Genomic DNA, 12,780 nt, shown 5'->3' on the forward strand with positions numbered 1-12,780 from the left:
AGGGAGATATCCTTGCCACAAGCAAGAGATGTGTCTGCAGCATTTATCTGTGCTTGTAAATGTTGAATGAAGCCCCTGACTTAAAACTTACACGATGAAGTGATGTAAAGCCCACAGAGCAATTAGGCAGAGGCCCCTAAAAGTACAGCACCCACATCGCAAGAAACATCTATTCCCTTAATGTGTGGAGGTTTTAAGAACTACTCGCATACTCCATCCTTTCGTTAGCAATACCAAAGATTACAAATCAATGAAATCAAGAGTATTTACTGTTTTCTATGAAACATGGCTGTGTTGTATTATGCAATTAACAAAATGAACTCAGTCCCACAGTGCAGTCTTTTTGTGGAAATGCACTCCTACAAACATCAAGTGCAGCTTAAGACGCATCAATTGAAAAATAATGAACATCTTAATGGACCTTACGAGATACATGCACTACACACTTAAAACTGTTTTCCATACATCTTGGTTAATCACAATCAATAGAGCCAGAGTCAATGATGATTATGCGGAGTTATTGTAGCTGTGGCCCTCCCCATTATTCCTTGGAGAACCAGAGATGGATAAATGCAGTCATGAGTTCACCAGTATTTATTAAGGACATTCTGGAGCTCCTTCATTAAGGACATAATAAATGCAATGCTCTCCTCTCGTCTCTTATCAATATCTTACCTCAGACTTATTTACCAGAAGAGCATGTATACCTCACAGCAGAAAATAAATAAATTTAAAAGTATTTTTAAAAAGAGGTCCCTAACGGGTAATGATCAAATTCCTTATGGGAAGCAGCCCAATGCCATAATAAGCAGCAGCACAAAATCAATATAAAATGAGGTTGAAAGGGAAACTGACAAGAGAAAGTTTTGTGTGCGTTTTTTTAAAAGAAAAAGACAAAGTATGACTTAGTAAGTATAAATATGGGGTGACATTTGCCTAATGCAACTTTTATCACCAGTCTGTACTTAAAAAACATCTGTTATCTGGAGAGCTGCAAAGTAGTCCTAGGTATTATCCATTTTTTATACCCTGACATTGAAACAGGAACCTTAGGGGAATATAGGCAGGATTAGGGAATTTTTTAAATTGGGGTCCATGGAAAAACACAGGGCTACAGACTGGGAGAAGGTACATCTCCATAACACAAGGAAGCCAGGTGCAGCTTCATTTCCATAAGACAAGGGAACTGGAAGTAGCCAAAAAAGGTCTATATTTACAAAATAAAGGAGGAGGAGGAAGAAAGCCCAGGAGGAATGGAAGGACTATGCGGGAGGAGGGCCTCAGGAATCACTATAGTAATCACTTCGGAAGGGAATATTGACCAATCACTGGGGATATCAGGACACAGGAACTGCAGCCTTTATAAACCATGGAAACAGGAAGTCTGTGGGACCCTTTCCCCCTCCCCACGTGGGAGTCCATTCTGTGGGACTCTCTCCCGCTCCCCACGTGGGAGTCTGTACTTGTTCTTCAATAAATCTCCACCTTTGCTATACTACCCTCTGTCGAAGGATTCATTCTTCGATTCCGGTGGACAAAGAATCCGGGTTCCAGTCCAAAAATTCCATATCAACATGAAACTAGTGAGTATTGGATACACCATCCTTGAGGTCTTTGGCTCCTGAATAGAAAATATTTTTAAAATTCAGGGCAAATATACTCTATTTCTGATCAAAGCCATATTTTGGCACGGTACCTGATACAAAGGCACATTTTTAATTACTGGAATAACTGGAGGAAAAAGTGGCTAAGAATAAGGTTAACATTTTACTGTAAGTGCCACTAGGCAAACTGAACCAACCAGAGATTCAGTGCATATATAAACTAGCTCAAAATTTTGCTTCCTGTCTAGGAAGCCTGGAAACCCTATCACGTCTGATGTCCAGGTTGTGTGGACAGACAGAGCTAATAAAAATGAAAGCCACGACAGCCAGAAGTCACTGGGCTACTTGAGAGAGGTGTGGTGGCACGCTTGCCTCGGAGAGAATGGAGATGGATAAAATGCATGAGAGCAAATGGGACAACTGAATATTTTTAGGGAAAGGAGAGAGCTAATCTTTTGCAACATTAAATGATACATTTTTCCCTCTACCCACACTTGGCAGAAGAGAAACATGGACACAGTGAGTCACTGTTCTAGTAAAGGTGGGGACTGGATCCTAAAAAGGCATACCCTATCAGTGGAAAACCACTTAGGAGTATTGAGAAAAACCTCACTACAAAGACAATGCCTGACATTTTAAAAACCAAAAGTGGGGGAAATGGTCCTATAATGTAAACAGAAAAGTGTGCTTTCTTATGCATTACTGACACACTTCACACTTAGGAATCGTAATAACAGTGAGGAGGGAGTTGATAGCAAAACACCACCACACTCCTGGGCCTCTGATAAAAGCTTTTGATGGGCTAACAGCTTAATGGTTAGCAGAGCAGAGCAGCGCAGGCCTCCAGTGACCCAGGTCTGACTTTCTCCTGTACGTTTTACCTGAGATGCTCTCCTTCACTAGGTGGCAGCACAGGAAATGTGCTCCTGGCAAATTATACCTAGACCTACATCTCGGGTTCTCGAATGTGACCTCTCTGAACTCATGACATCATCTGTTTTCAACACTCTTCCCTCCCACAGTGCACCTGGGGAGCAAGAGTGGCCTGGGCATCACAGAACAGCGCAGGGATGCTTTCATAGCCTGGTTTCTTCCCTCTTTTTCCTCAGTGATAAACATAATCTGAAAAACACTAAAATTCTCAGAGCTGTCGCCACCAAAAACCAAAATAAAACAAAGAAAGAAACAAACAAAAAACACACTTTCTGATCACTTATTATCAACCAACTTTCTAGATAACATCTCTTTTTGTAAATACAAGGAGCGCACACACTGGACCTCATGATATTTCAGGAGTGATATCAGATCCCAGAGAAAGTGCAGCCACAGGCTGAACCCCAAGAGAAACAGACAGGTGGCTTATTGTATAGAGATTGGTGGCTTTGCAACACAAAGTTTTCTCAAGTTAAACAAATAGGAAATTTTAGCTGGAAAATCAAAGTAAAGGCAGTGTCTGAATGACTTAGTCACGGATGAAGGAACCTCACTTACCTAACAACAAAGAAAACAATTGGCTCAGGCATTTTCTGGGAATGTGCTAAGGGGCCAAATGAGAGCACAGAAAGGCCAGAGGAAGGACAGGGCAGGAGGCAGGCAGGTCAAAGATGCAGTGAGGAAGCTCAGAGAGTGGAGGGTCTCAGACATATGAGGAGTTTTCCTTCCATCCGCACATCCCCCCAAGTTTCCTGGGTGCTAAGATTGGTGATGCTCAATTCATCGTCTCCACATATTAAGAGGGATCCAGTCAACAAGATCAAACATTACCAAGAGGCCAAAGGGGATGGGGCAAAAAAAGGTCATTGGTTTGCGACCACCTGGGACCTGTGAGAGTGTAGCTCAGTGGGAGGGCTGGAAAGGAACCCATCTGCAGGAGGCTAAGATGTGGGTAGTAAACAAGGGGGGTGTACTCTGACTATTTATGGTATTCACAGAAAGCAGGTTTATTCCAGAGAGCAGGCTTGAGGGATGGTTTAGACGGCAAAGCAAAAAGTTGAAAGAAGTTGAAGGTTATGAGGCAATTTAAAATAATTTAACCTAGAAAGTCTAAAAATTCACTCTTCTAAATCTATCGACTCCACTTATGGGACTCTAGCCTAGGAAAACAATTAGACTAGGGGAGGGTAATGGAAGAACTTTAACTCTTTAGTCTACACACTTCTATGGGATTCAAAGTTTCTATAATAAGCATGTGTTTTATAGTTTTTAAATAAGATTTACAGTACTAAAAAGGGAAAAATCTGCAAACCTCTATACAGAAAATATTCACACTGTACAATAACAAAACACAAGAAATGACTTTAATGTCTAGTACTAGGGAAATGAGTAAGAAAATTAGGATATAATTGTATCCTAGGAGCTTCTGCAACAAATCAAAGAATGTAATGAAATGTATATAATAACATGGAAAAAACGTCATCAGTTTAGTGAGGGGGGAAGGCCAAAGTGTAATGTAGGCTATGATTATATTATGTAAAAATATGTATTTTAAAAATCTACTGAAAAATATACACACATCAAAATGTTAGCATGCAAAGATTCAGATGGCTTTCTTCTCCACTTTCTAACAGTTTTACAAAAACACCATGGCTTTATTGCTGCTTTTATTTTTAACAGAAAAGAAAGATGCATGCCACAAAAGGAAAACAAAAATGATACTGTAGCAGACAAGCAGTCAGAATGGCAAAGGAGGGCTGGCCCAGGCAGGCCGATGCAGGCCCTACGTGTGGACACTACCGAGGGACAGCACAGTGGTCCAGGCTCGCGTGCCAATCCTGGCTCATCAGCCCTCTCTGGGCCAGTTACTCACACAAAACGAGTGTTTGGGAATAGACAATCTCTAAAGTGCCTTCCAGGTTTAAAATCGTATGATGCGCCCTGGCCAGTTTGGCTCAGTGGATAGAGCGTCGGCCTGCGGACTAAAGGGTCCTGGGTTCGACTCCAGTCGAGGACACATGCCCGGGTTGCAGGCTCGATCCCCAGTGTGGGGCGTGCTGGAGGCAGCCGATCAATGATTCTCTCTCATCACTGATGTTTCTCTCTCTCTCTTCCTTTCTGACATCAATAAAAGTATATTTAAAATGAATAACTAAATAAATAATAAATAAAATCCTATGATTCTAAGTTGCAAAAACTAAGGAATCAGAGAACAGACAAGAGAAATTAGGGATTTCTCCAGTTTTCTTACATAATGTAAAATATAGGTGGGGAGAGACAGCCTATATATTACATTTCAATGCTAACTTCAGACAAAATGATATGTAGGTACTTTGGACATTAATGAAATATTACATGCCACCTCCAGTTTTAAAAGATGCTTATAAACTGGAAAGAAAATACATGGCTGTAAAGTTAAAATAACAATGTAAAACAAAAGCGTTTTGGGGAAACGGTGAGGCCACAGGATTAGCTGCCCTATCAGCTGTAGCTCGTCACTTCCCTGGGAGATGGGAAGGGTAGATGTTGGTGTGGGGGTAAAGGGGTTCACAGGCTAGAGTGCTATGGACATCTATGGGGGCGGGGGACAAGACTCAAGTTGGGCTTTAAAGAATGGGGACTGGGTTTCTTTTGGGGGTGATGAAAATGTTCATCACAGGTAATGGTGGATGGTTGCACAACCTTGTAAATAAACCAAAATCACTGACATACCATTTTAAAGGGTGAATTTTATGGTATGTAAATTACATTTCCATTTTTAAAAAGATGTGGTCAGAGGTAACTAATTAGAACAGTGTAGAAAAATCCAAAGGTACACTGAGGAGAATAATGAGGAAAAAGGTGGGTTGGACACAAATTTCAAAGGACTTAGAACATCAGTGATGAGGAAAATAAGACATGTGGTGTGTGTGTGTGGGGGGGGGGGGGGGGTGCTAGCAGCCTGACTCTGTATCCCTAATGAACATTCCTGTTAGCCTATGGTCTAGCCCAGTGATTCTCAACCTTCCTAATGCCGCGACCCTTTAATACAGTTCCTCATGTTGAGAACCGCTAGCAGGGTCGCCTGAGACCATCGGAAAACACAGATATTTACATTACAATTCGTTAACAGTAGCAAAATCACAGTTATGAAGTAGCAACGAAAATACTTTTATGGTTGGGGGTCACCACAACATGAGGAACTGTATTAAAGGATCGTGGCATTAGAAAGGTTGAGAATCACTGGTCTAGTCACTGCCCATTCCTTAATTATCTGGTCTTGTAAGACCTGTTTACCTAAATACTCCCATTTTACAGAGGGCATAAACCATGAACAATACTGGAGGGGTTATCAGTGCTGGCACAAGGCCAGGCCTTTAGGTGTGGTCTCACGGCCCCCATCCCAACACACGGGGCTTTTTGCAAAGCCCGCAGAAGGTCCGGAAGTCTGATCCATATATAGGGGACAAAGAAACAAAAGGGTATAAAGGGAGAGCTTCTTGAGTCACTGTACTAGTACATGTGAAACATCTGAAAATAAATGGGTTTTTCCTGTATCTCCGGGTACTCCTGCGTATTTTTCGGTCGCCTGGTAAATTCTGTAACGGTAGGAAAAGATAATAGAAATGATCATCCATGAGACAGTAAGGGAAGCAAAGACTGATGGACCAATATGTGAAAGATCTAAGCTTTGAGAATTATGTGTTTCCTCTGCTGGAAAAACAAGCCTCGAGTAAGCAGGGCCACGTCCTGTTTGCCTGCTATGTACCTGAGTGTCTCAGATGAGCGTATGAGTGAATGAGCCTTTGACGGTTACTCTGGGTCTGTGTGAAAAGAAGAATAAAGATTGGATGACTGTAAGTTTAACATAATAAAAATTAGTGTAGGCCTGAATAATGTGACTGCACACCAGGAACATTGACACACAGGATTGAAAAGATGGAAAGAAGCAAGAGACTTTCCAAGAGTCTTTGCTCTCTATCAATTATATGAAATATATTTAGTAGGTTTACATGCAAATATGTTACATAGTTTAGCTCTAGCTATACAAACTAAATTCTACTTGTGTGAAAAGAGAGAGGGAAAAGAAGGGGGGAAATATAAGCAAGATAAGCAGGAGAGAAAGAAATGATGAGGTGGACACTGTCTCTTTAAGAAGCTCCTTGGAGATACATAACTGTAGAAAGCCTGGTGAATACAACATTGATTGGGAATGAGGTAACCACAAACACCGCTGTCTCAAATGAAAAGGGATTCAAGACCTGACCCAGAAAACAAGCATCGTAACCACCAGATAAAATTTTAATGATAAACACAAGATGCTCTACACACAAGCAAGATATGAAGTATCTGATGCGAGGCCATAAACGTAAGGTTCTCTTAGAAAGAGGAGCTGTGAGGAGCCTCTTTGACCCACAGATCAAGTTTCATCTTATCGATCCACAAACTCTGCCATCGCTTTGCTTTGTGCTGTAGAATCTGCAATGTTGAGCGGGCCTCCAGGGAACACAGAGGCAGGAAAAAAGCACTGGCACTGGCCGGCCTTTGTGAGGTCCATGTCCAGATAAGAAATTCACAATTGGCTTTTGAGATTAAAGTCTCCTTTATTTCTAATTTCTTTTATGACTCTCTCAGTCCAATCTCCACATTCTGTCCTCAAAGGTCTCTGACACTAGGAGACCCCTTCAAGCTAGAATGACAGAAGTCCCTTTTGAGTTAACACGGAACCTAGAATTGGTGGGAGGAAAGGACCTTCTGTATCAGAAGCTGTTGGGCCCACACTTGAGCAGTGGGGGCAGAAGTCCAAAGCTGCACTGGATGGATAAAGTCTAGATTCCTGGTCCGTTAATCTTTCTAGAATAATCCTATATAATAAAAGGGTAATATGCAAATTGACCCTAATGGCAGAACGACCAGAACGACCGCTCGACCAGTCACTATGAGGTGCACTGACCACCTCTTGGTTCCTTTCCCCAGCTGGCAGGCTCCGATCGCCCGATGGCAAACAGGGAACTGGGGATGAGGGGGTGGGGGGAGAGGAGGGCCTGCTGTGGGCAGCTGGGGAAGATGGCCCTGATTGGAGGCCAGGCCTAGGGACCATACCCATGTATGAATTTCGTGCATTGGGCCTCTAGTAGTACTATAGTGCTCTGAGGAAGTCCACTGACCTCTAAATTGTGGCCAGCAAAACAAAAGCTAAGGGAAAGTGTTCCTCTATGCTGTACACCTGAAACTAATACAAATCACATTGAATGTAAACTGTAATGGGGAAAAAAAATGTTTTTAATTACACTTACAAAAAAATTAAAATACCGGTAAAATGAAACAAAACTAAAAAACAAAATAAGGGTTCCCCACAGGCAAATCTTGTTTAAAGCAAAAAGACGTTTTCATAGGCATTGCATGCCACAAAATATTAAAATAATCTGACTGCAATTTCAATTCAAGTGGTGCTCTTTAAGGAATGCTTCTTAAGGAGAGATTTTTCTTGAAAGAAAAACTTGACTACTACTAAGTTGTCAAGGCCAAGGTTTGTTTTTGTTTTCTGGCAGGTAGGCGCCTCTCCTGGGTGGCTCACGCCTAAGCCAATCCAGACTGAGAAGTTTCAATGTCCTGGTTTCTATAGCACTAAGTATACAGTGTGAGAATCTAGTTCAAAATATCTTCATCCGAAAAAGAAAACTGAGCTTCTCATTATACATTAACGAAATACATAAACACATCTCTGTAGTAAAATATGAAGAATTCATGAAAGTGGTTTTTAGAACAGAAGCCAAAGGAATCTACAGAAGCTAAAATTAAATTTCTTGGCCACAGAGACAAATAAAAAGCGAATAGGCACTGTGTGGTGGGGAAGGGAGACTGTGTGTGGCCACAGCCCTTCCTCAGTAATAAAAGCTTCAGAACAAGAGCACAAGAGCAGGGCCTTCTTTGTGCCAACACGTATTATTCTTGCTTGACTTTTTTATGTCTTCATAAAATACAAACTGTTTGCCTTAATGAAAATCTAACATAACATGCCACAAGAGTGGTTTTAAAGCTAGGAAAGACATATTGAGACAGATCTGCTCTGTACCCTTCGCTTCTCACCACTAACTTCAGAGTTCTCCAATCCCGGAGAATGGAGTCCTCCAAACATGAGCCATCTATACGAAAGCATGTGCTCCCTAGGAAGGGCAATGTCACTGGGACTTAGAGGGGGTATACGAAAACCTAAAAGACCTTAAGATACAGTGTTAAGTGAAAAACTGTCCTCGCTTACCCAGCAATGACCACACCGTCGTGAGAGTGCACGTCACATAAAACAGCATCAGGAATGTGTTCCAGCTCACTCACGGCTCCCTTGCGATTCTGCATAAGGAAAAGGGAGTGCAGGGTCTGTTATTCTGTGGATAGCGGACACAAAGCATGTCCCTTTCATCTACGCTCCCCAGTGACTTTTTACAGCATGTGCTGTGTTCAAAGTTATCTGGACATTCAAAAGGACCAAGATGACAGCCAGTATGTTAAGCTGTTAGCATTTACAAGTTAACACACACACACACACACACACACGCAATGAACTAGAGGGGGTGTGGGATGTTGCCCCGTCATCCTCAAGGGGATATGAAGGAAATATGTGATCACAAATAACTATAATCCAGAGAAGGCTGAATGTGGCAAGTCTCAAGAAATTATATAAAGTGTATTAAAAAGTTCCGTTCAGAGGAGAGAAAGTATTTAAGGATATTTTACCTGTTAACAACACTTATAAACAACCTGCTGAATAAAATGAAAAAGTATACATAAAGAGAAAAAATCAGGATGGGGAAAAGGAAGAAAGACATTGTTGCTGATTGAGAGGTCAGAGGTTCATGGAACAGTATTTAAAGGAAACCTTTAGACCCATAACACTGGCTGCTCCAAGGAAGGAACCAGGTGGTAGGTGAAGAGAGGCAAAAAAAAGATGTCTCTTTCACTGTATGTCCCTTTCTGACTTAAATTATTTGCACCATGGCAATCATTATCAATCCAAATATACACATTATTATTTTAAAAATAAAGGGAATTTAAAGGAATATAAAGTACTTACATGTGAGATGTTGGGAAGAGTAGAATAGTTAAGCCAAAAGTAAGCATGAATAAAGGTATTCAAGAGCATTCAAGTAACCATAATTTCAGCTTTGCTGGACTGGACCAAGGATAGAAATAGTGTGTTAAGTGCTAAGCACAGTTGTTAGCATACAGCAAGTGTTCAATAAATGGTAGCTCTTACTACTACTTATATTATTAGGAGACAGCTGATGACATTCATCTCATTAAAAACATTTAAATGGCTATATTCCAGGCACTGTGTAAGATAACCTGCATGATGATGTCCCTTGAAGACCAAGTCCAAGGCTGAGCAACAAAACTGGCACATCCAACTAGAGCTGTCCTGCTAGTGGACACATGGGGATGGGAGGGAAGGACTTGAGACTCATCTGTGTGAGGGCCATGAACAAAATCATAAGAATAGCAAAGCTCTTTTGAGGGACGAGGTAGTGAAAGAAAAGGAGAGGGCCTGAGATCAAAACCTGTGTGCTTATGGCATTTACTAATGTCTGCCACCTGCGCCCCACCCCAAGGGCTGCAACCTCACACTGGTATTCTGGTCTTAGAGAAATCCTAGAGGCCAGAGTGAGAAGAGTTACTGCAAAAACCAGGAAGAGGAATACTACAGGCACCATAACCAGCTTATCAAATCATTTCCACGATGGCTCTGAATTGCACGTCCAAGTAAGTTCATGCAGTTACTATGTAGAAATATCTGAGAACCTTGGGATCCGTTCTCAGGTTCCCCAGGCACTGACCTAGGAGATACCAAATCAAATCACCTGCTCAACCCATCCTGAAGTCAACCATGAATAGCACCAAACCACAGGATCTTCATGCAAAGGCCTGTGAGCTTCTCCAGCCAATGCTCACTGAGCACTGGATGTGAGCTGCGCTTGCAGGAGCGTTAGATACATCATTAGACAGTCCTCCTCCCACACCCTATGAGCAGGGCTACTCCGAGCCCCACTTTAGATAAGAAAACAAAGGCACACAAAGGTAAAGCAACTTGCTCTAACACTACCTTTCATGTTTTGATAGGACTTTCTTTCATTCTAGAATCACAATGAGAATCCCATCACTACAGCGAATATTTATCACTTGATATTTCACTCATGTAGTCCTCACTGGTAATACTGTCAGAAAAATGGGTCCAAGACACTCCAAAGAGAAGCCTCCCTCACATGCTGCCTGCAGTTAAGAATCCAGCTCATCCAAACGACAACCATTTATTGAGCACTTACCAAACAGAGGGCTTTGTGCTCATATGAGAAAAACAACAGGTAGACGCTCAGTTAAGCTGCATGGAACTTGTTTACTGTTACTGAGTGCTAGATGCTATGAGGTGGGTCTTTACTAGTAGATCTTCATTTCTGCCACCTCTGGCCTGAATGGGAAGCTGTACCTGCCTCTCCTCTTGCTTTTTCTAATACCAAAGAGGAAACAGAGAACGTAGCTGCTGCTTTCTCTCTCAGGGGCTGACACCTCTAAATGGGAGCCAGGCACACTGAATATCTGCAGCTCTCACACTCACAAATCTCAAAAGTATCCCTTCTTCCTAGACAGAAAGGTCCTAGTTAATGCCCAACTCTCAAGCTTTCATTAAATTACAGTGCCTCCTACCAGGGGTAGACCCTCTACTTTCTGCCCGCCCCAACCCCCCATGCCTGTCTAAGCAGCTTTGTCTCTCATGTATGTCTCTCACAGACCTTACTCAAGCACACAGGCAAGAGGACTACGGGTCCCGCCACATGAGTTTATTATCTGGTGAGGATGCAAACCGTGAGCCAGTATGGTTTTTATTTAGTAGTGGTGTCTTCATGGCCTAAGAAAGGATAGCTATGCTAACTCTCCTTAGAAAGGTGGTTCTCAACCAAGAGCGATTTTGCCTCCTGGGGACATGTGAAGATGTTTGAAGACATTTTTGGTTGTCACAGCTGCGGGGGAAAGAGAAATGCTATTGTGCATCTACCAGGTAGAGACTACAGGTGCTGGTCAACATCCTACAGCGACAAGACAGCCCTCACCACAAGAACTATCCAGCACAGTGTCACCAGTGCTGGGTGGAGAAGCCCTGACTCAGAGAACCACTGCTCTTATTCACTTGGCTACAAACTGTATGAGGCTGCCCGGATCAAGAGCATCGGTCACTAATCAGGTTATGAGGTGACTGGGGACAGACATGCACACAGGCAATATGTCACCATCAGTAACGAGCAAAGGCTTGTTAATCTCAGAGTCCATTAGGATTGACCTTTAAGGGAGAGGAAGGGGCATGGTTCTGTGCCCTCCACACGACTGACTACCCAGCTACCCAGGTGGGAAGAGACCACCACCACATTGCTGTCTCGTCGTGCCTCAAGCAGCTTTAGGCAGTTATTCCTCAGAAACGCTTCACTCTGAACATTCTTAGCTGTGATCTATATTTCTGCAGAGATTTCGAAGTGATAAATGTGATGGAAGTAAGCCAACAGGTTATGTGAGGGAAGAGAAGACAGTGCTTGGAGACGTTTAATAATCTCCCTCTGACATTTCCTGGAAACAGCTCCTCTTTTGTATCCAGGTGCCGCCTTTGCTTTCTTGGTCCTTCCAGAGGGATGGTGAACGTGAAGGGGGCTGAGCACTGCACCCACGACCCTACCCGGCCTCTCTCCCGCCCTTCCTGTCCTGGAAACAACAGGATGCTCCCAAATAGTGTGGCTGGAAATGAGGGTAGAGACTCCAGTGGCGAACAAAATGGGCAACAAGTCACCAATAGCAGAAGATGCGTTCACCATCATTCTCTCCTTGCTTCTGGCAGTTAACTCAGGCTGTAATTAGAAGGACTCGGTGATTAATCCCGGGCTTGGATTCCCAAGTCCTTGTAAGCTATTCTTCTACAGGTAATGCTGGCCACTGCCTACCTTCCAGTTGGTTCTTAACATGTGCTCCTTGGCTCGGCACTCCTGGAAGATGAGCTTCCAGCAAGAATAGTCGGAGATGCTGCTCTCGGGAAGGTGCCCTTCCTGCTGGCACAGCCGGTACCAGAGCACTTCATCTTCTGCAATCACCTTCCACGTCTTGCTCACCTAAAGCAGCAGAAGTGACACAAATGTCAAACCCTGCAATTAGAGAAGCCCCTTGTCATCCAAAAATCAATCAACACCTTTATTATTGCCCTGGGTTTATGGCAGTATAAAATGTCTCATTA

The 12,780-nt window shown here is 42.7% G+C and overlaps 1 protein-coding gene across 1 annotated transcript in view; it reads right to left on the reverse strand.

Moving 5' to 3' along the window:
- Positions 1-12,780, reverse strand: part of FBXW8 (F-box and WD repeat domain containing 8) — a 117,032-nt gene that overhangs the window by 71,566 nt on the left and 32,686 nt on the right. The window contains exons 3-4 of the mRNA XM_079762451.1: positions 12,494-12,658; positions 8,779-8,867 (exon numbers count right to left, since the gene is read on the reverse strand). Of these exons, the coding sequence (XP_079618577.1) occupies positions 8,779-8,867; positions 12,494-12,658 (254 nt within the window). The remainder of the gene's footprint in view (positions 1-8,778; positions 8,868-12,493; positions 12,659-12,780) is intronic.

The sequence above is a fragment of the Cnephaeus nilssonii genome (genome assembly GCF_951640355.1).
Source record: "Cnephaeus nilssonii genome assembly, chromosome: 22".
Classification (NCBI taxonomy): domain Eukaryota; kingdom Metazoa; phylum Chordata; class Mammalia; order Chiroptera; family Vespertilionidae; genus Cnephaeus; species Cnephaeus nilssonii.